The sequence below is a fragment of the Ictidomys tridecemlineatus genome, chromosome 2, assembly GCF_052094955.1.
Source record: "Ictidomys tridecemlineatus isolate mIctTri1 chromosome 2, mIctTri1.hap1, whole genome shotgun sequence".
In the NCBI taxonomy this organism is placed as follows: domain Eukaryota; kingdom Metazoa; phylum Chordata; class Mammalia; order Rodentia; family Sciuridae; genus Ictidomys; species Ictidomys tridecemlineatus.
The window spans coordinates 64,786,846-64,814,462 of record NC_135478.1 but is presented as its reverse complement, the minus strand read 5'-3'; the positions used below and the strand labels follow the sequence as shown (position 1 = coordinate 64,814,462).

At 42.0% G+C, this 27,617-nt stretch overlaps 1 protein-coding gene and 1 long non-coding RNA gene across 2 annotated transcripts in view; both read left to right on the top strand.

Moving 5' to 3' along the window:
• Positions 1 to 635: 635 nt before the first annotated feature.
• On the top strand, positions 636 to 6,785 carry LOC144375108 (uncharacterized). The gene is made up of 3 exons (XR_013434541.1): positions 636 to 687; positions 3,686 to 3,766; positions 6,647 to 6,785. It is a non-coding gene; the product is annotated as an uncharacterized LOC144375108 (long non-coding RNA).
• Positions 6,786 to 18,290: 11,505 nt separating this feature from the next.
• LOC144368123 (SH3 domain-containing kinase-binding protein 1-like) overlaps positions 18,291 to 27,617 on the top strand; it is a 41,754-nt gene continuing 32,427 nt past the window's right edge. Inside the window, exons 1-2 of the mRNA XM_078026696.1 lie at positions 18,291 to 18,361; positions 25,014 to 25,099. Coding sequence (XP_077882822.1) covers positions 18,291 to 18,361; positions 25,014 to 25,099 — 157 coding nt within the window. The remainder of the gene's footprint in view (positions 18,362 to 25,013; positions 25,100 to 27,617) is intronic.

The window sequence follows — 27,617 nt, the reverse complement described above, 5'->3', positions numbered from 1 at the left end:
AGAGTGACAGTGTGTGAGAGATAAATAAATAGTAGCCAATTTGCAAAACAAAACAAAAAACCTCTATTCCAGTTTATCACATGTGACATGGTACATCTGATCCATGAGGGACCTCAAAAATGGTCTGCCAGCCTCAGCATAGAAACGGGTAGAAGAAGGTATAGAACCTGAACTGGCTGCAGCAGACCCTCAGCCAACATTTTGTTGAGATCTCTCACCGGCAGCAGATCTGATTTTTTTGTCTTCATAGTGACTCTCTTCAAATCACTTAGTTATTCAGCAGATTAAATCTTAATTGCAAATGTGGTTTCAGCATAGGAGTACCATTGTGCTTGCTGGTTTCAGGCCATTTTTGCTGAGCTGTACTTTTCCAGAAGGCTGTTACAAATTTAGAAAGGGGGAAATAGTGTTTCCTTTGTCGATCAGAATTTTATTATGCCAAATGAATTTATTCTAGTATTTGTTTAGAGGTGCCAAATCTGACATCCCTGGAGAGAGAATTGCTCATTTTTTTTGTTTTTGGAGAGATTCTCCAAATTGTCCACGCTGTGCATAGAAAAAATTGTCTGTGGTCCTTCTGTGAGAGGACAATTTGCCAACAGTCTTATCTGGTCTAATTTTGATTATTTTTTCAGAGACCCAAGAAACCACCACCTCCGTCTGCTCCTGTCATCAAACAAGGCGCAGGTAATAAATATACCTTTCAATTCAATAAAATAAAGTTACACATCTTTCTTTTGCATATATTCAAATTGTCCATGGTAGAACTCAAGATTCCTGGATTAAAATGCCACAGATTGCCACATTGGGAAATTATGATTTGGTCTCAGCAGGCAGGTTTCAAATATACTGCTGCTTTTCCTAAACAAACAAACTAAAATCACTAAAACATGTCCCTGATACTGTGCAAAAATGGGAACTCCCCAAGAGAATGGTCAAAAGAACTTCAAAATAAATGAGTTTTGTGTTTTGTTTTTAATAAACTCCTTTTGAAGAAAGAACCTAATATTGTCCTGCTTCCCCTGTGCCTAATGGAGAGAGTCAGCCTAGGGAAGATTGTTTCCCTTGGGCCATAGTGTCATTGCACACATATGGCCTTGCTGGATTTTCAGTGTCTGTCCTCTGTGGTTAACCAAAATTTGTACTTCCCTCACTTATCCATCCCCCAACAAAAAGATGGTTGTTTTTAGCCATGAATACTTTTAATTCCCCGTTCTTTTTTAAACTTGAAGAGTCTAATTCACTTTTTCTGTATAATTCAGATATTAAGATTGAATAATATAGCAAGAATTGATGTTATTAGACTTTTGGTAACTCATTGCACATGAGATTTTCATACATAAAGAGAATAATTCATATTTCCCAACAGAACTCCTCTTTAAAATTGTTACAGTAAATTATGGGGAGAAATTCCTCCATGAGTAACTAGCTAGGTAAGTGGCATTTTAAAAAGTAACAACTAAAACAGAATAGTAGGGGTATTTTTAGTTCTATAAACTCACAGTTATGATATTTCTATAGCATTTAAAGTATGAGTAAATTTCCAGATTGTTTATACATTTATTAAGAATTTTTTAAAATGATTTTTGACCCACCAAGTTGGGGAGAAAAAATTAACTTGACCCCAGATTCCTTTGCCGTTCCCTCAGGCATAATTGAGAATTACAGAGATTAAGCCCTGAAATGGGATGTTAATTACATCTCCTGCTTGGCCTTCATCTGTGCTGGCATTGAACAGTTCCATTTTGCCACCTAGTGGTTCTGGCTATATAAATATTTTATTGTGTTGAGATTAAAACAGGCTATTTATGTGTTTTTCTCTGAGAACCCTTTCTCCTGGAGGCCTTGGTAACCATTGGAGACTAAGGAGATAGATCAAGTGGTCCACAGCTAAGGCAGCCTAGAATGTAGTTAACTAAGATTGGATTCTTCAAGATGGTCCAATTGTTGATTTTTTCTGTATCTCTAAGAATGACAGTGAACTTCTTCATTAGCATTAGGAGACTACATTGGTAGCATGGTAGGCAAATTCTTATCCTTTTGAAACAATTTCACCAATATTGTGAAGGGACTCTGGGGGGGCAAAGCAAAATGGCATTTCATCTTCCTAGACTACTTCTGCTAATTTATGAAGGATCTTGGTAACTGATTTGAGGTTAGGAGGTAGAGAGTTATTAAAGGGATTCAGATGAAGTATGTGTTCAGTAGATTCTTCCTTGTAGGTCCTGGAATTTCTACCATTGTACTACACTCCCAGAACCTTTTATTATTATTTTTTTAATTTTAAGACAGGATTCTCTCTAAGTTGCCTGGGCTGGCCTTGAACTTGTGATCCTCCTTCCTCAGCCTCCTGATTAACTGGGATTATAAGCATGTGCCATAGCAACCAGTTGTGAATATTTTTTAAGGTTCTCTTGGCCTCAGAGGCTGTGTAATTGAGATTTTAATACCAAGCACCCATTTTAGAGCTGGTCATGTGAAAAGGCTGTCAGGCACTCAACCATGTCTATAAATAAGAGAAATATTTTTGATTGGTTTGTGCTCTAGTTATTTCTGAAGTTCTCTTATATGCCTGAGGCTAATGGCACCAGTAAGGCTAATGGCACACATGGTCTTTATTTTACTTTCTGTGGTGCTAAGGTAAGGGAGCAACTGCAGTCTGCATGGGTAAAGATGAAATGCAAAGTGGTGCATTTAGGAAAATGTAATAGTTGAGAGATTCAGCAGAAAGAGAAGAGTTGTAGAGAGAAGCAATGTAACATCTCTGCACATCCTTCAACTTAAAATTTTGTTGTAGGTACTACTGCTGTATTACAAGCCACTCCAATTTTAGTGGCAGAAAATAAGAATCTTCTTATGCTCACAGATACTGTGGGTCAAGAATGTGAATGGGGTATGGCCTGCATGACTGTTCCATCAGGTCTGGGCCTCAGTTGGAAAAGCTGGACTAGCTGAGGCTGGAGGATCCACCTGGAAGTTGGCTACTTCACTCACATATCTGGCTTCCCATGGCAGGGGTACCTGGAAGACTGGGCTCAGCTGAGCTTGTAAGCCATATCTACGTATGGCTTCTGCAGGATAGTTGTCTTCTTACATGGAGACAGACTAGTATTCTAACAAAGTATTAGCTACATGGACTTTTATGAGTTGCTTTTGAAATTACATAGTATCACTTCAACCACTGGCCAAAGCAGTTACAAACCTGTCCACATTCCTGGAAAAGAGATATAGATCTCGCCTCTTAATGGGAGGTTTATCAAACAATTCCAAGCCATGTTTTAAAACTACTACAAGATGGAATCCAGTTCCCTGTGAAATCACTTATTATTATAGAGCACAATATCCAGTGACCCCTTATTTTTGAATTTTGATGAGTGACTCTATATGTTCCCCATCCCTACTTAGTGACTATTTTTATGCCTAAGAAGCCAGGTTTAAATATCAGAAAATGTTAGTGGTGTTCTTATGAATAGAGAATGTATAGGCAAGCAAACATAATGAAATGGGCTAGAAATGACTTCTGCTCTGTTTCTAGCAACTCATGTTAGCCAAGTTATGCCAGCATCCACTCAAGAGGAAAAAAATCAATTGACTTTCCTATACCTGATAAATACTGAAATGCTGGTGTGTCTTATAAATGAATAGAGAAAATATTTTCTGATAACTCTTGTCCTTTCCCTCCCAGGTACAACAGAGAGAAAACATGAACTTAAAAAGATACCTCCTGAAAGACCAGAAACGCTGCCAAACAGAACAGAAGAAAAAGGTATGGAATTAATTCTTCATTGGCACTTCTAGAACAGCAAGAGACAAGGCTGTCTGTCATAGCACTAGTTTGTATTACCCATAGAATTTGCTTTTTCTTTGAAATATGGTAATTTTGAGTTTGTTTTGATTGCTTTTAAGTATCCCATTTCTTTTTTAAAAAATATTTTTAGTTGCAAATGGACAAAATACCTTTATTTAATTAATTTATTTTTATATGGTGCTGATGATGGAACCCAGTGCCTCACACATGCTAGGCAAGTACTCTACCACTAAGCCATAACCCCAGCCCTAACATCCCATTTCTAAGGAAACAGGAGATGGCTGTATGGCACTCCATAGGGCCAAAATTTTTCATCAAATGAAAACTAATCAGACCAGTCACTTAACATATTGGGATTCTTCTGTAATATTTTTGCCATCACCACCCTGCCCATGCCCTGAAGTCAGTGGACTATCAGAGTATATCTGACAGTATCTATTCATCGTCTTCCCTGTGCTTAGTGCCCAGAGTGCTCGTTCACCCTTTTTTTTTTAAAAAAAAAAATATTTTTTAGTTATAGGTGGACACACTGTCTTTATTTTACTTTATGTGGTGCTGAGATGAAACCCAGAGCCTCACACATGCTAGGTGAGCACTCTGCCTCTGAGCCACAACCCCAGCCTGCTCCTGCTCATTTACTCTTGATGGGTAGACTTGGCTTAATGAAATTCCCATCCAAACAAATGAAAACTTTCTTCCTTGGTCACTGCTGGGCTCTTGATTCTGGCTTAACAATGTTGCAGACATATGTCCTTGGCCCAGAATATTGGGAGTCAGATAGCGAGTGACACAGGAGTACTGGGGAAAGCAGCTTAGTGCTCACTTTTCTAAAGGTGGTCAGAAATATCATTGGCAGGGAAGTGGCTCAACACATCTTACACAGGTTTACAAATGTGTTTGATTCCCACTATGTCGAGTGTATCTCCCCAAAAAATCTGCATGCTGTGAAAGAACTCCTTTTATTAGGTGCCTAATATTTGATTGATCATACATTTTTATGGGAAAAGTGCTGTTATTATTCTGTACAGGAGGCAAGCAAATTCCATTTTAAAAAGTAGTTATTTTGAAGTCATAAGAGAAATGCTAAATTAATGAATACAATTATTTAGAGGTGCTCCTTGGCAGCCTCATGAAATTTTATTGTGAAATTTAATATTTTATATCAGCCCTCTAAGTTTTACCAACATTGCAAGCTATTAAGGATCTATACCTCTTGCTTTCACAGTGAACTGGTAGAATTTGAGTCATGGAACCTCATTGTGAAAGCCACATCTGTATCACACATCACTGAAAAAAAATAGCCATTGAATGTATACTAACAAAATCATGTGTGGTGAAATAACCAAACCATCCCCTGTCCTCATGGAGGATACATGACTTGTGTCTAGGTGATAGCCAGGCTCCATGATGAGGACATCTTCCTACAGTGGCCCACGCTGACTTACTTATGGGCTAACTTGTGAGCAACCACTTTCCTTGGCTGGCCAAATGGCTGCACACCCCTGGTCCCTTTCCTCTCATGAGTCCTTGTTCTATGCCACAGTGGGTCAAAGAGGCAGAAGTCTCCGTCAAAAGCAATAGGGAAGCCAGGAAATCAGCTCTGTCCCGAAACTAGGTATGTTCATTAGGGCAGCACACACCCTCTCTCCCATTCGTCCTGCTGGCTATTAGAGTTCCTGTCCTTATCCTAGTCCTGTTGCCCAAGAGGAGTCATACCCCTGCTTAACATGTCAGATGAGCCTTCCTCTGGCACCAGAATGCCAAAAAGTGAGTTCCTAGCATTCCTGGTTGGAGGGTGTTTCCCTAAAGAAACATTGAGGGGGTGAGCAAGATGAGAGCTACACAATATCTGATGAGGTGCCAGTCAGCCTGGGCACCCAAACATGGAGTCTAAGTCAACCCAGGGAACCTACCTATGATCTAGTGGGCAACTCTCAAGTTCTGTATTTATCAACAAGAATGTGGATATATGCTTTTTGCACATACTTGGGGCAAGGCTAGTTGGGAAAAGAAAACTTGAAGCTGTCATTGAACACTGCCCAGTCTGGCCACCAAATCGGGTTTCAACTTCATCCCAATAGCCCTGACTCCAAAGAGCTTTGGAAGCCATATATCTTGAGAAATCCCAATTTACTGTCCAAGTTCAAACTGTACACAAAGAGAATCTAGAAGAATTGTTCTCCCAAATGTTTCCCCCTTTTACTGTCTCATAGTCCTTTTTAGAAGCAGACCCGAGAGGTTTCAGGCCTTATCTCTCCCCACACCCAGAAGCAGGTCCTGTAGGTCATTTATCAAACCCATCAAACACCTACTGAGTATCAACTATATGCTAGCAGCACAGGCCTCCTAGGGAGATGAGCAGATGTGGGAGAGGCCCACAGCCTAGGGCTGTGCCAAGCATGCAAACACCCATAAAATGTCCCAGTGGAGCCTGTTTATAAAGGGCTGCCTTTAATGCTTAGGTGAGGAAGGAAGAAGTCTTCTTTGGAGTGTGGGTCCAGCTGTTGAGTTGGGAGCATGATGGTGTCACATTTCAGCTGGTTTTGATGGGTGAATAGGAGCTTGCTGAGGGTGGGCAGTAGCCAAAAGGACACTCCAGGCAGAGGGACCAGCACGAACAAAAGCCTGGAGGGAAGGGAACAGGGAGATTACATGGCTTTGTAGGGCTTTTTCTCACTTGACAAGGAATAAGTGATACTCTTTGCTACCAATTCCACCTTCAGAAATGGCATCAGTGATTTTTTTTTAAAGCAGGAAATAAGCAATCTGCATCAAAGTACTGTTACTTACACTAGATCCATCTGTTTTCTTTATTCTTTGTTAAACAATGACTTAAAGAAAGACCAGAGAGAGAGCCAAAACTGGACTTACAGAAGCCCTCCGTTCCTGCCATCCCACCAAAAAACCCTCGGCCACCTAAGACCAATTCTCTCAACAGACCTGGTGCACTGCCCCCAAGAAGGCCAGAGCGACCAGTGGGCCCACTGACTTATACCAGGTACTGCTTCTCTCTCACCAAGGGGTGGGCATGTGATGGGTACAGGACACAATGAGGTGCTACAGACCTGCAGAGGGAGAGAGAAGGAAAGAGAAAAGGGGATCAAACTTCACTTTTCTACTTTGTAGCAAAATTGCATGAAGATGCTGGCCACTTCTGTCCAGTGCTGAAAAAGTGGGTGCAAGGTTTGGGGCACAGTCTGGGATTTAGGATTAGCAGGTGAGGCTCAGGCACACAGCATCTAGGCCCTTCCTACACACAGGGATTTCCCTGGCTTTGTTAGAATAAGGCAAGCTGTCCTGCAGACTGGAGACGTGGGTAGCACACCCACCTTCATCCCCTGGGTGTCAAGGTAGCCTCGGGTATGCATAGCTCCCTTACAGCTGTGTCCACTGACCCTGTCACTGTTCTGTGGGGCCCCATTCCATACCCCAACCTCCTTCTGCTCTTCACTACATGGCCTGTTGTAGAACCCAGAAGCTGGCATGGCAGAAATCTTCCTAGTATACATGTCTCTGAGCTCTAAGACCCTCAAAGTCTTGGGAAATGCCTTTTTAAGGGACATATTTGAGATGAAAATTCCTTCACTGACTGACTGAATGCATATTTTAGTTATGTGAGATCAGAGTTTGTGTGCATTCCAGAACTGAGGTGCCTACCACAGATCAAGGAATTGTTGAATTCTCTTCATAGGTTTATTGCCAAAACTTTCTACCATTGTATATGTGTATTATACATGTTGGTATAATACACCAGAGCAAGTCAGTGACCCAGAGGTCTTCTTGTGCACTGTCAACACATTGGGGTTTTGTTCTTATAAACTAAATTTGCATGTTAAGAGTTGTATGGGGCTTCTGAGCTCTCACATTTGAGTCAGGCCTCCAGGCTGGAATCTCAGCCTTCCTCATAGGTGAAGTGTGAGTCTCAGCAAGTCATTTCCCTCTCGCCTCACTTCCCTATCTGTAGATTGAGGATGATAATGGAATGCACCTAAATAATCCCCAAATATGAAGCCTCATGCCTGTAAATCAACAATATTTTCAATGTCATTTTTATTGTTGCCTATTGAACTGGGCTAACCTTCAGTAAGACAAAAAGATCTTGTTTACTTTAAAAATGTTTTTTTTTTAATTGTGGTAAAATGCACATAACATTAAATGTACCATCTTAACCATTTTAAGTGCTCTGTTCAACAGCATTAAGTACTTTCACATTGTTGCATAACCATTTCAAGAACTCTTTTCATCTTGTAAATCCACAATTCTATACCCATTAAACAACAACTCCCCAATTTCTCTTCCACACAGCCTGGACAAGCACTGTTCTTTTTCCCATCTCTATGAATTTGACTCCTTGTAGGTACCTCATATAAGTGAAATCAGACAGTATTTTTATGTCTTTTTATGACTGGCTTCTTTCACTTTGCATCATGTCCTCAATGCTCATCTGTGTTACAACATGGCTTATTTACTTTTTTTATTAAAATTTTGTTTTGTAGTTGTAGATGGACAGCATGCCTTTATTTTATTTATTTGTTTATTTTTATGTGGTGCTGAGGATTGAACCCAGTGCCTCACATGTGCTAGGCAAGTGCTCTACCACTGAGCTACAGCCCCAGCCCTTCCTTTACTTTTAATAACAACAACAGAAATGCACCCCTCCCCCGCTGTCCAAATATGGAGGCAGATCACAATGTGGATGGTTGAAAGATGTCAAAATCAACCAACAGTGGTGGTTGCACACATGCCTATGTGCAATGGAGCCCCCTGCCCAATTGAGCACAGAGCTGTGGTCATCTCAGTGACATGTGAGCCCACTTAAGTAGCAACAGGTTTACCTGTGTCATTCTTCAGGTGTCTACCAAGGTCCAATGCAACAACTATTCCTGGCAATGGCCTTTGGGGAAAGGAATGAGTCTTGGCTCCTTTTGAGCTGGTCACAGCCCTATAGTCATGCTCTCTTCTACTGGCTGATAGTAGAAGGCTCTTTGCACATGTGCATGATGAGGCCACTTCACAGTCCCAGTGACTAGAGCAAGAGTCATATTAGTAGTGTGGTTGGCCCAGAAGCTAGCACAGCAGACGGGAAAGGTTTAATAAACCTAAGTGCTTCCGAGAAGAATATGAGCTATTCAATCAGGGAAAAGATGTGGAACAAGAAAGGTCAAATTCACTACAGCTGGTGCAAGGAGAGCTGAAGCTCTATGCTGCCAAATTGGGTTAGCCTTTGGGGGCTGCACACATTTCAATGAACTTAATAACAATTTCCAAAATATTCCTGCTGCACCTTCTAAAGATTTGAATGAAAGATCATTTGCATTCTAGAGTTTCCCTTGGCCCTCAGGTTATGGGATAGGTATAGCTTTGTAAGCTAGGGGAAATGTGTCATCCTGACCGAACTTGTGAGCTCTCAGAGGCCCCATTTACTTCCTGCCTCTACCTAGCTCTCCTCTTATCTTGTTTTCCTAACTCCAGTTGTCAGGAGTATGGACCACCAAGGAAGATATACAAGAGGGCTTTGTACAGAAGTCAGTGGGAAATGCAACTTCTTAATGTTGTATATGTCATCTGAGCAGTGTGGGAGAGGGAAGCCAGCTCCCAGCCCCACCACTCATCTTCTGGCTGCCAGCTGCCAGTGCACTAGTTTGCAAAAAGGCCTGGAGAGGGAGAAAAGACCTGGGATTCCTGCACAGCTGGCTGAAGGAAAGGCAGTGCCTTCTCTAACTCAGTGGTTCTCAGTCTAGGGCAGGCCTCAGAACCAACTGGCGACCTGTTCAAAGCAGATCGCTGGACCCCACAATGCAGTTGCTGACTCAGTAGGTTCAGGGTGGGCCTGGGAATTTGTGTTTCTTATAAGCTCACGGCTGCTATTGCTGCTAATGAAGTCAAGACTATGAGAACCACTGTTCTGGTTTCTCCCAAGTTGGTGATGGTGCTTTCCCTTTCTTCCCTGGCCACCTCTCACACACCTGCTAATGCTCCATGACTTCTGTGCCCAATCAGCACGCCCCCCTGTGGAAGCCTTCTCTTTTCTCTCATGATTCCTCTCTCCTTCAAATGCCTGACACCATGTTTAGCCTAGTGCTGGGCACCATGCTGTGCCACTTGGGATGTGCACACCCCCGGACTCCTTTACCAGATTTAAAGCAGATCAAGAGTGTGTTTTGTCATCTCCACATGCCTTACAGTGTCGAGCATATGGTAGTGGCTCATTTAACAAACACTTGTTGGATGCCATGGTTCCTTAAAGGGGAGGAGGTGCCAGTGCTTATATTTTGTTCTATTTTGCCTCTCTTCTGTCTTCCTTCCCAGCCTCTGTACAGGCTCCTTAGCATGTGTGTCTTACATTCTAAGAAATCTAGTGTGATCGATTTCAACAGGCAAAAAAAAAAAAAAATTAAATCAAAGAAATGCTTATTATTTCTTAGTACTTAATGCACTTTAATTTTTTTTTGCTACATTGGACAACTGATATATACACTTACCTGTTAATGAACTTGTTTTCTTCTGCTAAATTAGTTGATGTAGGAACATAAACTGAATTCAGATTTATGTAACAGATCCTCTGAAGAAAGGGTATTGTGTGCTATTTGAACCCAAATCTTTTCCAGAATTTGCTGGGCTGGATGGATGGATGCACAGACAGAAAGATGCTTGAACAGAAGGACACACAGTCAAATTGGCAGCTCTTGCTGGGAACTAGGCATCAGCTCCAGCTGCCGTGTCTGGGCCTGAGCACCTCCTCACCAGCCAGCAAGCTTGCTACCACGTGGTATTTTAGAAGAGACTGTCACTTTCTCTTTAAACAGGAACAAGCATCCCTGAGGGAAAAAAGGAATATGTAAGTTTAGGAAGACTATAGTCTTTTTAAGATAGATTCACTTAACACAAATGTATTGAGGGGCTACCGTGTGCCAGCCCCTGCTCAGATGGCCCAGTTCACTTTTTAGGAATTCCATCTAGGAAGATCAGAAGGACACCAGCCAGCAGTTTATGTCCAGTTTGAGCAAGTGGAAGCACACATTAAGGACCCTCAGATGTTTACATCCTTGACCACTAGTAAGAATGTTCCTTCAATTTCTAGAAAAGTAAGTTAGTATGGAATTTAAACAGGGATAAGATACTTCAAAAATTATTATAAGAATTGATTTAAAAATTCAATAATAATAAAATGGATATTCCCCTAGGCCATAATTATAGTCTGGGCCTTGGGGATGTCTTAGTTATTATTTCATAGTATATAAAAGTAGGCTGTACTTATCTAGCCCACCACATAACTAAGGTGTTTGGGGTGCAAAGAGCATTCTTTCTACCCCTTGAGAAGATGGGGGCTCAGAAATATAAAACTTACTCATTTTGCTATTTGAACATGAATATATTACAAATAACTGTCCATACCTAAATCTGTGTGCCTATTCACAGATGAATTTATGAGGTTATGTGTTTAATAATGTATATAAAACTTTTGGGGGGCTGAGGTTGTGGCTCAGAGATAGAGCGCTCACCTGGCATGTGTGAGGCACTGGGTTCTCTCCTCAGCACCACATTAAAATAAAATAAAGACAGTTGGAGCTATAGCTGAGTGGTAGAGCACCTGCCTTGCATGTGTGAGGCACTGGGTTCAATCCCTCAGCACCATATAAAAATAAATAAATAAAGATATTGTGTCCATCTACAACTAAAAAATGTTTTTTTTAAATTAAAAAAATAAAGATTGTGTCCACCTATAACTAAAAAATACATATTAAAAAAACTTTTTAAGGGTGTTTTTTTTTAGAATGCCTTTATTTAATGTGTTTATTTTTTATGCAGTGCTAAGGATTGAACCCACCACTCACACGTGCTAGGCAAGTGCTCTGCCACAGCCATAATGTGTATAAAACTTAATGAAAAATAAGTTCAGACACCTTTGTGAAAAGAGCTCTTGAGATTTGGGAGAAGGGTACTTTAGAAAAAAAAAAGAAAAACTAATGAAATGGTGGAGAGAAGCAGGTTGCCCTCAGCTCTAGTTAGTGCCTACAGTGGGACGTGGCAAGCCAGAAACCTGAGGGCAGAGCAGGTGTGTGGCCTCAAAGGAAAAGAAACAGATTTGTTAATCTTCCCCAACTCAGACATCCCAAGTTATAATTATATTTCTTTTTCTTCCCAAAGAACAGGGAAGTTGGAGCAGGACGTTGGCCCTGAATTGGGGTGGGGGAGCTTTGCCTGTTGCCTGCTGCAAGCTCATGTGTTCTGAGGGGCAGGCAACTGATAGGATTTGGTATCCAGGGTTGTAACTGTTAGACAGAGAGTGTGGGATGAAGGGGAAGGAAGTGCAAACAGGAATGTGAGGAGGAAGCCAAGCAGGCACGGCTGGAGTGGGAGAAGTTGCTGATCAGAAGGAAGTACAGGAGCTGGTGATCAGAAGGGGAGGTTGTTGCTTATAACTTTATAGATGCGGCTGTTCCAAAGATGGGCCTATCCCCAGCAGGGTAGGGCATGAATGTGGGCAGCTGAAGGTGAATGAATGAAGGTCATAAGGGCTGAAGGGATGGGGAGCGATTTCCATGTGATCATCATAGATATGCTCAGGAAGATGGCAAGAGCTGGAGGAGAAAGCCAATGTTTTTCAATGCAGTGTCCTCCCATTGTGATCAGGGAGTTGATGACACTTCGTAATAAGAAGATTCAACCATGTGTAGCAGGTGGTATGAGCCTCAAAAGAGAGTGTTCTTGAAGTGGATGGGGGATGTGACCTTGATGTTGTAGTAGCAGAATTGTTCCACCCTGTGTTAGGCAGAGCCAAGTTAGTAAGTATTCCTCATATTGGCTGGTGGCTGAGAGCATCAAGATGGAAGTGGGCCGTTTGTTGAGGAGAGTTGGTTACCAGGGCTCAAACCTCCCAGAGGGCATTGTCCATTGATTTTGGATATGGAAGCTGGCATCAGAAAAGGTAATTCTAAAAGACAGTGGAATGAACTGGACATAATTTTCCTATGTTCACATATGAGTACAGCACAGTGAAACTCCATATCATGTACAACCACACAAGAATGGGATCCTAATTCCATGTATGTATAATATGTCAAAATACATTCCACTGTCATATATATCTAAAAAGAACAAATACAATAACTTAAAAAAGAAGAGGTAATTCTAGAAGAGGGATAGTTGGATGGTAGGAAAGCCTGAGGATATGGGAAAGAGGCCCAGTGACCTCTTCCTATGCCCCTTGGAGATGACCTGTTGCTTTAAATGTTAATCACATCACATGTACTTTTCCTGTGAAGAGCTAGAGGCCATGGCAAGAAGGTACAGTGCATGGGAAGGTGCAGTGCAATGGAGTTGCATTTTTTTCCACACCAAGTGATGCTGGAGCCCTGTCTTCATCCTGTTTTGTAGAAAGGAAGGGAAGTACTTTTAAAAAAATTTAAAAATCACACAAGGCATCACTAGGAATCTTTGAAAAGAAATTTAGAGCAATCGCATAATTCGAACTCAAAATGAAGGCCTGAGCATCCAAGAGCACGTTTCACCTGCCAACTCAGGGAACATTTGCATGTACTTCCACACTAGCTTTCTCTGATTTCAGAGAAACACAGGGAGGTAAGTGACTAATGAGCTCAGAGGCATTTTAGCTTGAGACAAAGATTAAGTAGATACTTATATGCCAAGCATCAATGAAGTGCTTAGGGAAGGGCAGAACTTCCTGGTTCCTAGCCATACACACACACACGCTCACACATTTTTTTAATAGATGTCTCTCTTGAGACCATCTTACCAGTATGGGAGTTAAGTTTTTCTTTAGATTGACCAAGGCAACCTGACTACTTATTCACCAAAGGTTACAACTCAGCAGGAAATATATGTCCAGGTTATGATGTCCCTGAGGTGAATAGCTCCCGCATCCACAAAAGAAAGCATTAATAAAATAGACCTTTGCTCTTCTTAGGTATAAAATAATCAATTGATGAATTTTAAAAGGGAAGGAAAAACTGGTGAGTGAGCCTTGCAAATGTTCCCTGAATTGGCAGGTAAGATGTGTGCTTGGCCGCTTTAGGCCGTCATTTGAATTTGGATTACTAGAGTGCTCCAAATTTTTTTTCAAAGATTCCTAGTAATGCCTTGTATGGTTTTTTTTTTTTGGAGTGTTCCCTTTTCTACATGTCAGGAATGAAGACATGTCTTTGGAGAATTCGGGAGGGAGGTCTAGGCTAGAAATTATGGAGGGTGGGTATCTTTGATTCATAGATGGCAGTAAAAGCATGGAATGGATGCAATCACTCTAGGAAATTATGGAGAGGAAGAGATGGGGAGAGTAGAGGTGACTATTTATAGGGTAGAGAAAGAATTAGAAGCTGTCAGAAGGGTAGGGAAAGCAGGTTGTCATGGAAGTTAGAAGAAGAGAGTGTGTAGCAACAACTGATCAGTGGTTCTCATGCCTGGGCATGCATCGAATCATGTGGGGTGAGTTGAAAAGTTGGCATGAAGCCAAGCATCTGCGAACTTACCTTGTAAGAAATTAACTGGACAAAAGAACAGAAAATAGATGCTTGATGTGAATTCAGTGATAAGAAAAGCTTTCTCTGTGTGTTTTTATGTTTTTAGTTCATTTATTTCAGATATTCGTCAAATGCCTACATTTGGCCAAGTCCCCTTCTAAGAGATGGAAAAGTCACTTGGCCAGGCCAGACATAGCTCCTGCCCACCCACTGCTTGCTTGGGCTTTGGAGCCTGGCACAACAGGATAGAAACCCTACACTTCTTCTTACATAGCCTTTGACCTTGGGCAAGGTGCTCACTTCCTTGAGTCTGTTTCCCCCTCTGCAAAATGACACTGGAGGGGCTGGGGTTGTGGCTCAGTGGCAGAGCACTTGCCTAGCATGTGCAAGGCACTGGGTTCAATTCTCAGCACCACATATAAATAAATAAAGGTCCATGAACAACTAATAAAAAAATTTTTTTAATGACACTGGAAGGCTACCTTGCTCCTTTTTATCTCCTTTGAAAGAGCTCAGCGGATAACTTTGATGGAAGAGGGGTTCCAACACAATGGCAAGCGGGTCATGCTCTGGAGCCCCAAGAGAGTAGAGATATAGATACCAGACAGCATATCAGGAGCAGCCACCCCTAGAAGCAGCAACAGGTTTGGCACTCTGGGGAGGCTGGGACCTGAGGGAGGGGAGTTGAATTATGGAGCACAGAAATCCCAAAAGGTTGGGGGAAGCACCTTTTAATATTTTAGGGTTTTCTATATTACTTACTGACATGATTTTATTTGTATGTATAATCTTCTTTCTTTCTACCCACATGTAGACTGAATCCTATTTGTTGCAAAAAGAACCGACAGTATTGACAGGATTTAGCCATGAGTGACATTGATTTTCCTGCTACTGATGACCATAATGAGGCAGTGAAACACTAGGAAGTATTAACACCTTGACACCCACACAGCACAGTACCATTTGATTTCTGTCACACTTCTTTCATGGACTATTTCTCTAAATACTCTTTCTCCAAGCTGCAACCCACAAACTGTTTTCAGAGTTGTAAAATGATAGGTTCTTCTTTGTCCAGACACAGGTCAGGAGTTGGGCTCAGCCTCTTTAAAGCCCTTTGAACCTCTTCGAGCTTCCAAGCTGAGGCATTGCAGATGAGGTCTACAGACAGCATCCTCTTTTTGCCTTAGAGGGTTAATGGGGCTTGTTGTGCCCTGCATGGGCTCTGGAGGGAAGCCTTCTTCCATGTATACTTAAAGAGTGTACATAAAGAACAGAAATTTGGAGAGGAATTGAGTGAGCAATGCCCATCACCTTCCAACATGTCTTCACCATCTATAAATAGAGAGCTTGTTTGTGCTCCTCTGGACAAGGACATGCAATGCAAAGGGACAGCTGCCAGGAAAACCACTGATTCCTGTTTCTTGTGCCTCTGGCCTCACTCAGGTTGTCCCAACTTAAGTGGGACCGCTTTTGCAATCCCAAAGTGCTTTTGATGCCTGGAGACATTTTTGGCCACCAGATGGGCACATAGGGACTCCACAGATCTCAGCAGGGGCTTTGGATCTATATTTCTGGGAAAGGGGAGGGAGGCCCTCCATCTGATGAGTAAAGAAAACTGGAGTTCCTGCTGCTCCTATTTTGTTCTTTCCTGATGGAAAGATCCAACCTCCACAAAAGTCACATGCATCCCGGGGCAGAACGCTTCTGAAAGACTGACTTCACATCTGCTGTCTTCACAGATGGTCCAAAGCCTCTTGTAGTTGTTATTTTGAGAGGAAAAAAAATCTCTTGGAGCACAGAACATGTGCATGTGGATGCTTGTCTTTATTATTGCCATCCCAAGTATAGTGGGGAAAGATTGGCTTGGGCATCAGAAACCTTCCATCTGGTTTCAGCTCTGCCACCAATCAGCTCATAGCCCTGGGCACATCCCTTCCCTCCACCGAGCATAGGACCCTTGCCTGTAACAGAGTGGGGCTTGATCTGGGTAGGGCTCTGCCCAGCTTCATGGAGCCGAGGTCTGATATTCCAGAGAGGGCAGCAAAGAGGAGTGCTCACTTGCATTGACTGTAAATCTTCAGGTTCATTATTGGACTGAGACCTTGGAGGTGAGCAGTGATTCCTCCTGACTTTACATTAGAATAGGGTGATAAGTAAGTTTGCTGAGTGGAAGAGAGAAAGAAGACAGGGTGATTCAGGTGGTTTCTCTGTGGTCTGACATTTGATCTCTGCCATTGTCTATATGAGTGAACAGCTCCTGGGGAGGATGAGAAGTGGTAAAAAGTTAGTGGATGCATAGCATGTGCGACAGTGGTTGCCTGCAGATAGACAATGGGGCTTTTCTATTTCTTTTCCTTTTTTTCCAACTTCTTCCCCTCCTCCATAAAATGTTTTAGGCAGTTAAAGCCTAAACATTTGCATTATGGTAGTACATCCTTTTCAGGGAAAGAGGAACTGCAGAAAAGAGTTACCATATGGACTTGGAATCTTATTCAGTGAGAAGGGTGGAGCCATTCTTTCTGCCATCTCCTCTACTCACCTTCAGAAGGTTTGTGGATCCTTTGTAGGATTTGTTGTTGCTGCTGCTGTTTGTGCTGCAGCAAATTTGTTTGCTTGCTTGCCTTGGCTTCTTGCATACTTCAACACCTTTTCCATGCCACATGTCTTGGCTTAACTGTCCCAACTTGGGCTAAATTGGGCCATGCCACTGGCTGAGTTCACATTCTCAAGGGATACACACTGCATCTTCCACATTCCCATCAGTATGCAAGCCCCATCTTGGGTCTCAGATCTAAGTGGGAAGAACAGGCCCCTCTGGATGCATGATTTTTGTTTATTATTAGGACTTCTTAACTCGGGGAGCAAAGATAATTTACCCAGCTGGCAGTGAACTGAGGTGACACAGGCTGCCTGGCATCATTGTTGACTCACTGTCCCCATGGCCATATCCTTAGCCTGGAAGACCAGGAGGCTGATTAATACAGCAGCTTCAAGAAGTGGTCAGCAGCCTTGGCTGTGCAATTAGACTTAGGCTCAACCCTTATTGCCAAGTGACTTAACCTTCCTGACAGTTGTCTTTCCTATAAAATGAAAATCTGGATGTCACAGGTACAGTTCCCCAGGAAGCAGACCCAGAGCCAGCAGAATATGAAGATTTGTTTTAGGATTCCATACCCATGTAAGGGAGAAGGAAACATGATTGGGCAGAGGGAGAAGTCAAATTGTGATACTTGCTCAAAAAGCATCTGCCAAATCCAAAAGGAGCTTTGGAACTAAAATGGTCCATCTGAATTGTCCCACATTGTGCTGAAATTGCTGAGACTTTTATACGGTAGGGTGTGAGCTGCCCTACAAGGAGGCTCTCTATAGTTGAGAGAGTCCCTGGAGGGGCCAGTAGCTGGAAGCCACCCAGTGACAGCATTCCAGTGAGGAACCCACCCCTGAAGGGGTTCGGGATATAGTGGATACTTCCAGGGGTGGTAGTGAGGATGGAATACTTAATACCTGAAGGATGCTCTTCTAGTGCCTGACATATGGTAAACATTCAGCAAGCAGTAGCTGCTGTTGTTATATCCATGGGTTGTACTTTTCCTTCCTCAGTTCCCTCAACTGTTCAGTCCCTTCTCTGCAATTTAGCCTCCCTGTACAGAAAAGTAAGGAGACTCTTAGCTGCGAGTTGTCTATTCAAGCCACGTGTTTTAAGTGTCTGTAACTAAAGCTGCTAAGAAAAATATACAAAATAGCTTTATTTTAATTTCAAAATCAGAAATGAGCCAGGATAACTTTGTTCTGAAGCCTTTGGATAGATGGTGCTAGGTATTGCCAGCCTTCTACTATGTTCTTTTATTTAACAGCTGTGACCATAAAACCCATCAAACAAAAACACTTATAGGAACTGGTAAATGATAGAAGGATGGGCTTTTTCCTCTTTCTTGGAGTTCAACAACACCCTGTTTTGCCAAAAAGAACCCTTGTGTTGGGCAGACTGGGGGAGAATGGGCACTATGGGGGGGCTGTATCCTCATTGGATGGCAGCCACTCCAGACATGTGCTTCTGTGAATTTCAGAAATTCTGGTATTTTTTAGAACTGAAGTTCATTAGCATTGTTGTAAAGAGGCTATAAATACAGTGAAAGGCATTTACAAATAGACATTGTAAAATGCTTACACACCCACAGTCTGAGCACTGTCAAAACACCAGCTGCAGCTCCCCTACTTGGAAGGATCAGAACCTTTTTTAAACTACACCTACTGTGTTTTCAAAATAGGCTAGCTTCTGGCCCTACATAGATCATTTCCACTGAAGCTTGTGTCTGGCTCTTGGCATGACGGATAAGGGCTCAGTTATATATGAGCAAGATCTCAATCTCTTTCCTGTCAGAATGTGGCTGGTGCTTTAGAATCTGGGGAGGAGTCACTAGGGGATGATTAGTTCTTTTTTCTTCAGGGTGGTCCTTCATGGTTCAGGATATCAGACCATCTGTACAGAGCCTGCAGGCTAATCCCAGAGATATGAAACTCTTCCCTGGCTCACCCAGGACACACCAAATGCCAATTGAAGAGCAGCCACTTTGGCCAACTTCTAGTACAATGACTTTTCCTTTTTATTCAGTACCACCAGAACAGCACTCCCCAAATTTGGGATCGAGCCTCTAGTAGCTATAATCAGTTTACAGTTTAGTTTTACATTTACACTATGTTCTTTATAATTCTAATAGTTGTAAAGACAAAATGCCCGTATAGCAATAGTTGTCCATTGACAGCCACAATCCAGATTTTTTTTTTTTTTACTTTCTTTGGAGTTCTCAGAGTTGTTATTTGCTTAGGCTACCATAACAAAATACCACAGACTGGGTGGCTTACACAGCAGAAATTTATTTTCTCATGGTTGTAAGCACAAGATCACACTAAGATCAAGGTGTCAGCAGGATTGGTTTCTTTTGAGGCCTCTCTTCTTGGCTTACAGGTGGCTGCCTTCCCTCTGGGTCCTCACAGGGTCTTTTCTCTGTGTATCCAAACTCCTCCTCTTATAAAAACACTAATTAGTTTATGGCTCACCCTAAGGACCACATTTTAACTTAAAGGCCCTGTCTCCAAATGCAGTCACATTCTGAGGTATTGGGGGGGTTAGGGCTTCAACATTTGATTTTGGAGAGGACACAATTCAACCAATAACAGACATAATCTAGGGGATCTCCAAGAATTTGTTTTTCATTTAAAAAGTGTTGATACGTTACTCAAGTGTGAGAAGTGATTTGAGAATGAAGGTGCTGTGGTCTGAATGCCTGTCATCCTCCAATTCACCTATTGAGATCCTAACCCCCAGGGTGTTGCATTAGGAGGTGGGACCTTTAGAAGGTGATTAGGTCACAAAGGTAGAGCCCTTACAAATGGCATTAGTGCCCTTATAAGAAACCTTTCAGCTTTTACCACTTGAGGATGGGGTGAAAAGATACCATCTATGAATCAGGGAGCAGCCCTCACCAAACCCTGAATCTGCCAACACCTTCATGTTGGTCTTCTAGGCTCAGAACTGAGAGCAATAAATGTTTGTTTATAAGCCAAGCTACCAGTTTACAGTGGTTTGTTGTTTTTGGTGGTGCTGGGGATTGACCCCAGAGCTTTGTGCATACTAGGTAAATACTCTACCAACTGAGTTGTATTCCCAGCCCAGTTTACAGTGTTTTGTCAGCCTAGAAGAACTAAGATAGGTTAGGAAATCAAGAATGCACCTGGACCTGATGGCACATGCCTATAATCCCAATGGCTTGGGAGGCTGAAGCAGAAGAATCACAAGTTGAAGTTCAAAGCCAGCCTCAGCAATTTAGTAAGGCTCTAAGCAACTCAGTGAGACCTTGTCTCTAAATAAAATATAAAAAAGGGCTGGGGATGTGGCTCGGTGGTCAAGTACCCCTGGGTTCAATCCCTGATAACAAAAAAAAAAAAAAAACCCAGAATGCAACTTATCCACAGGTTATTGTCTAAGGTATACAAGGTCCAGACAGATCATAATGTCTGCCTATTCATTTACAGGAACGTTTTTGGCATACCTACATGTACAAAGCATTGAACTGGTAGGGGATAAATGACAAAGCCCACTTCTGAAGATTAAGTGAAGAAGATCACTAGGTACATAGATCTCATATATGGAATCTAAAAAAGTCAAACTCAGAAATAGAGAGTAGAATGACAGTTACCAGTGGCTGGTAGAGAGGGCAGGTAGACAGGGAAAGAGGAGACATTGGTCAATAGGCACAAGTTTCAGTCAGGGAGGAAGAATAAATTCTAGTAATCAATTACACAGCATGGTGACTAAAATTAATAATAATGTGTTGCAATATCAGAACAGCTAAAGAAAGGATTATAAATGTTCTCACCACAAAAAGATGATAAACAGTTGAGGTGATGGATATGCTAATTAGTGTGATTGATCATTCTACAACATGTGTGTATTGAAACGTCACATTGTATACCATAAATATGTATGATTGTTGTCAGTTAAATAAAATAATATTTGAAAATAAATTAAAAGCCAGATCCCAAAGAAAAACAAATACATATAAAAGAACAAAATAGTTGAGAGTGACAGTAAAAGGGAAATAAGGGCAGAAAAGTAATAAAATCCAAGATATGATGAGCACAGTAATACATAACAGAGTCTTCCAACAACCCCTCAAGACAGGCTCATGTTGGACTGGAAGGTTTCAGCTGTCAAATCAAAGAGAAACACAGCTTTTTCAAGATCCATGGTTACCAGAATACACAACTAAACCACACGTTCAGAAGCAGCTGCGTTGTTCTGAGATGTATGTGATTAACGTAGGAGCAAAATTCCTTCTCTCCGATAGTCCCTCTTATTTACTGCTGAGCCTCCCACCAGGATGTCACCTCAAACCATTTTTCCTCTTGACCAGATAAAGCAAGCAAAAAACAAACACAAACAAGGAAAACAACAACAACAACAACAAACCCAGCCTAGTGGAATTAACTAGTCCCACTGCCTGAATGACCTTTCTCTCCAGGCAGGATATGTGTAAGTTCTGGTTCTTGGTGTGTTCCAAAATGGTTAGGACTGTCTAGCTGTGAGTATAACTTGAGTTGAGTCTGTGAGTTGGGAGGATGAAACCACCAAATCCATCAAGCCCTGTGGCTAACAGATAATAATATTTAAGGACTCTCAAGAAATTATTCTATTCTATTTGGGGAAAGAAAGACATTTTAAAATGATAATGATCCTTTCCTACTAATAATTCTGCATTTTAAAAATATTTTATCCCTGAGTACCTGTGGGGGGATCATTTCTAAGAACCCCCTCCAAGGATACCAAAATTCTTGGATGCTTAAGTCACTTATATAAAATGGTATTCTATTTCCATTTAACCTATGTATATCCTCTTTTGTACTTTAAATCATATCTAGATTATTTATAATAACTGATATAATGTAAATTCCATGAAAATAGGTGTTAAATTGTGTTGTTTAAGGAATAATGAATAAGACAAAAAAGTTTGTGTTCAATACAGATGCAATTTTATACTGAATATTTTTTCTTTTTTCAATATTTTTGTTTTTAATTGACAAGTCATAATTTTATATATTTATGGGGTGCAGTGCAATATTTCAATACACATATAAAAGGTGTAATGATCAGATCACAGTAATTGGCATATCTACCACCTCAGGCATTTATCAATTTTTTGTGTTGAAAGCATTAAAAATCTATTAGCTATTTTGAAACATTCAATTAATTTCTGTCAACTTTAGTTATCCTACTATGCTATAGAACATTAGAAGTTCTGGGTGCAGTGGTGCATGCCTATAATCTCAGAGGCTTGGGAGGCTAAGGCAAGAAGATTGCGAGTTCAAAGCCAGCTTCAGCAACTTAGCAAGGCCCTAAGCAACTCAGTGAGATCCTCTAAATAGAATATAAAAATGAACTGGGAGCCAAGAATGGTAGCACACGCCTATAATCTCAGCTGCTCAGGAGGTCGAGGCAGGAGGATCTCAAGTTCAAAGCCAGTCTCAGCAATGGTGAGGCTCTAAGTAACTCAGTGAGACCCTGTCTCTAAATGAAATCCAAAATAGGGCTAGGGAATGTGGTTCGGTGGTTGAGTGCCCCTGAGTTCAAACTCCAGTATCTTAAAAAAAAAAGGGGGGGTGGTGCTGGGGATGTGGCTCAGTGGTTGAGTGCCCCTGGGTTCAATCCCCAACACACACAAAAAAAGACATTAGAAGTAATTCCTCTTATCTAACTGCACTCCTGTACTCTGTTAATCCTCCTCTTCCCACCTCTGACCCCACCACACCCTTTGCAGGCTGGAAAACAGAATTTCATTCCTCTTATGATTGAATAATACTCCATTGTGTACAAGTGTGTGTGTGTGTGTGTGTGTGTGTGTTTACCACATATACTTTATATATTCATCCATCAATGGGCACAAAGGTTGATTACATATCTTGATTATGAATAGTGTTTCAATAGACATGCAAATACAGATGTCTCTTTGACATACCAGTTTCATTACACTTGGCTGTATATATGATAGTTCTACTTCTAGTTTTTTGAGAAACCTCCGTACTGTTTTCCATGGTGACTGCACTAATTTACATTCCCATCAATAGTATATGACAGTTCCTCTTTCTCCATGTTTATGCCAGCATTTCTTATTTTTTGTCTTTTTGATAATAGCCATTCTAACTGAGATAGGATGAGATATTATGGTTTTGATTTGCATTTCCCTAACAATTAATGATGCTGAATATCTTTCTCATAAGCCTGTTGGTCATTTTTCCTCTTTTGAGAAATCTCTATTCAGGTCGTTCATTCATTCATTTAAAAAATCAGATTATTTGTTTTATTGCTGTTGAGTTATACAGTCTTAGATTGGTTGAATCCATAGATGCAGAACACACTCATATAGGGGATTGACTGGACCTTCAAATTACTGGATGCCAGAGCCCTGACAATAAAATGCATTGAAATGTATTTCTCCTTCCTACCCCTTCAGTTGGCTCAGGATCTCTTTGATTCAGTGGCCCTGAGCTGTAGTGGCCAGGGGAATGAAGAAAGAGCCTGCAACAGAACCATTTTGGGGGGGCTCCACAGTCAAAGGAAATTGGGTGAGGCAAGAAACAAAGGTCCTTTTATGAAGCTCAGGTTATTTCTCCTTTTCAAGTTCAGTAGATCATTCTCTGCCTAAACTTGTATTTCAACCTAGCTCTGAAAGGCCCAGTAAGTCCCATAGTGCACACTCATTGAATAGTATTCCGGTGATATTGCTCTTAATAGAGACCATGCCCTTGGGCCCAGCCCTGCTCCCACCACCCTCCTTGCCCTCCAGATTTACAGGTCTTCTGCTGCAGCCTTCCCTCCACCACCCACTACTTCCAGGACTCACCAGATACACCAGGACATACCAGACACACCAGACTCTATCACACCCACCCAGCACAGCCTGGCCCTCTCCAACCTTGCCAGCTTTTTTCCTCTTGCTTCTAAGGACCCCTGGGCACAAGTGTACCCTCATCTACCTTTGAGTCCCTGCTCAGTTATGCCTTTTACAAATATGTCCTCTTTCCCTTTTTCTCCAAGGCCCAGCTATAATGCTGTCTCTTTTGTATGCCCTCTATCTGGGGCCATACAGATCCTCTGAACAAACCCAGGACTGTGGCATATCTGTATTGTGCATGCCTATACCATATGGGCTTGTGGTTGTTTGTCTGTCTCTCCCATTTAGACCATGCTCCTTTCCAGAGTAGGTACCACCTGACTTGGCCCTCTCCAAACCCCCAGCACAGTAGGTATTTGTCAAGTGCTTGTTGAGTGATTGTTCCTCCTTGTGTAGTTGAGCTTCAGGCGTGACCTTCAGGAGCTATGAGATGGACTATTTCTGTTGCTTTCTTGGGAACAACTGCTCGGCTTCTCCTTCTCATTTTATGGGCAAGAATCTTTTCCTGTTTCACTGCCATCACAGCCCTTGGATAATCTTTTTCAGGGCTCATCTCCCTGAGAGGGCCAAAGAACTGCCCTTTTAGAGGAATTTGGAAGAACCTTGTGCTAGTGTATGAGGAAGCTGGGTTTCTTTCTCATTGTCTTGAAAGCCTGTTCCCATCCCAAACATGTGCTGCTTCCAGCCCAGATACAGGAAATCACTCGTGTCCTGATGGGCACAGGAGCACCCACCCAGGAGCCATCTAATTTTACAGACTTATGCCCTGATGCCAGCTTTCAGGCTGCCAGATCTCAACTCGACACCTTGTGCCTGTCAACAGCCTGGCTGGTGCCTCAGCCTCAGGCCAGAGAACCTTTTCTTCAAGGTTAAAAGTAGCTGACCTTTGACAAGCAGCATTGGCTAAATTCCATGTTCCTTAAAAGGGAAGCTCCCAGTTTGCCAGTGCTTATTTGGCCATGGGGCGGGAGCGGGCCTCTGTTGTACCCTGTGTATCCAGAGGGAGGGTTTGTGGCTGAAGGTGCGTTGGGGAGCAGTCATTAAAACAGCCATCTTCAAGTCTATGTGCAGGAGAGGGGGTTATCCAGTCCATTCCCAGATTGTACCACGGCCCATGTGGCTGGACAGCTCATTGGCTCCCTGTGGCTCCGTCACAGGCAACAGTGCCACTTGCCCCATGCACAGCACCCTCCTTAACATGTATCCAGCAAGAAAGCTCACAGAATGACGAGAACACATACCGATTATTAAATGTCTGGACTTGTGTTTTTAACGTAGGGGCGACGGTCCAAAGATTGAATTGACAGGCAGTACGCTAGCCAGCATCCTGGACAAGGATCTCTCGGATCGCAGCAATGACATTGGTGAGTAAAGACATTGTTCTTCTTTCATTGCAGAGTTGGAAAGGAATTACAGTTCCTTGTTTCCCCCTTCAAGCAGTGTGATGAGAACTAACATGATAATTGAAATGCCAGGCTGCCAGCCCTTGCTTGGCTTTAGATGTCACAGTTTTGTAAAGAAGGGAAGGGATGGTACCTTCTGCATGAAAACAGAGTACCTAGGATTTTTACCCTTTCTGGCCTTAGCAGAAACTCCTTGCAAAGTCTAATGAAAAGAAATGATGAATAAACCTTTTTGTGAAAGTGGGCATGAGCACATTTTTCCAGTGATATGTGTATTTAGCATAGAGTAAATGGGTGCAAATACAAAATGGCAGAGATCATTGTAGATCCAGCACTAAGTATTTGGACTCTGAGTTTAAAATGAGCTTTGGTATGGTAATTGCCAGTTGGTCTCCTATACTACTGAGTTTTCTCAAGGACAGGATACCACCATGTGATTAACAGGAAGGGGGCTAAAATCTCTCTGGGTAAACATAAGTCAGAGGTTCATTTGGGGGTATCCTTGGGTAGATATGAGGCTCTTAGTGGTCTCACCTGAATGATAGCTCTGTTAGGAAATCCAGATTCAGGGATCAAACTTTTTTAGCTTTACATCTTTTATTTGTAACTACTGTGGTCATAAGTCAGCATTCTTTCATATTCTGTATATTGTACAGGGCTACATTTTGAACTTTACCTTATTTTAATTTGACTTTATGTTGTGAGGTAATTATAGATTCAGACATGTAAGAAATGGTAGTACTCTATATTTCCTTTACCCAGTCCCAACTCTGCATTGTAATATCTTCCAGAACTATAGCATAATATTGCAACAGGTCATTGATGTTGATGCAATCTGCCAATTTTACTCACATTGCCCTGTTTTGCTAATAACTGTGTGTGTATGTTGAGTTTGCCACAGTTTTTTTCATATGTGTGGCTTAGTATATCACCGCTGGGATTCCTCACATTGCTCTTTTCTGGCCACAACCACCTCCCTCCTACACACACCCCATCCCCAGCCTCTGGCAGTCACTATCGGGGATTGATTTTTCATGGAATATACATTTCCAGCATCATCTGTGTTGGCCACTCAATATTTAGAAACAGTTCACCAGTTGGCAGGCCTTATAAGAGCACTAGAATGCTTGACGTGAATGTTCTCCTTGCCTGGTTTTCATCCCCTTTTTGGGTGCTGTTTTCTTATGAATCTGCTAATAGAATTGCATCTTTGCAAACTGCTGACCTGCAATCTCTGGCCTGACCTCTTGAAGGCTTGCGGGTAGATGTGTGGTCATGACTGTAAATACCAAAAGTATTTGCCCTGTTTCCAAAAGCTGGTTGACATCCTCAGCTAGCCTTTGAGAAGCCCAGTCAGACAGCATAACCTTACAGCTTGGGCTGATGCAATAACAGCAGGAACTCTGGCCTGCTATAGCATTTGATCTGGTGAAAAGACAGGGAGAAGCAGAGCAGTGATCATCTGTGAATGAAAGAGAATCATCAAAGTGAGCCAAATTAAGTTCCAGTTCTACCACTGGGGTCAGTGTTTGGGCTTCAGAGTGACTGGTGGGCAAAGTTCAGCCAACTGCTGAACTGTTTCTAAATGTTGAGTGGCCAACACAGATGATGCTGGAAGGTCAGGTGGGGCATTGGTGAAGGTCAGGTGGGGCGTAACACAGGAAGGGAGGTATTCTACCTCTAGAGTATACGGAGCCATATGTCTTTCTTGTGAGGAGCATTGACCCTTTTTTTCCTTTGGGTTTGGAGATACCTAACAAGGCTAGCGTCAAACATGAATAGTATATTTTCCAGTCTAACCAGCTAGTTTGGAAATGTTGGATGCATTGATGTGGGAAGGGTAAATCTATAGAAGCTTTTCATACTGTGAAAACTAAGCACCAGATGTATGTATTTGGGAATTCAGAAAAATGATGCTGAGGTTTGGTTCTTTCATTTTTGCCAAGAAAACATTAGTTCCCAAAGACTATAATACCTCAAATTAACCACTTAATTTATGTATGTGTGTGTGTGTGTGTGTGTGTGTGTGTATTATTTGCATCACACAAAATGATAATTGGAAACTATATAATCAACCAATAAATACTTGAGTACCTCCTACTTAAATGCAAGGCTGCCTGGGTACTGAGGCCCTCATATAGACCCTGCCTTCTATTGGCATTAGATCTACTTGAGCCCTTAAAGTAGCAAATGATGACTGGGTGGTAGAAAGTAAGCTGATCAACAGAAAGCATGTTCCCCAGTACTGGTGTGCTTGGATAGGCTCCATAAAAGAGGATGGACTTATCCATTCCTTGAAATTGGATTTTTATTAGGCAGGGGAGAAGGTGGGCAGGGAAGTCACATGGGAAATGTTGACAGTTATGTGTAAACCAGCCTGGCTGCAGTAGTGTTTGTCCTGGGAAGGAGGAGAGTTGACCTGGAAATATAAGTGGGAGCCAGATAGTGTTTATAGGGGATAGATTTGTGGTTTATTTTG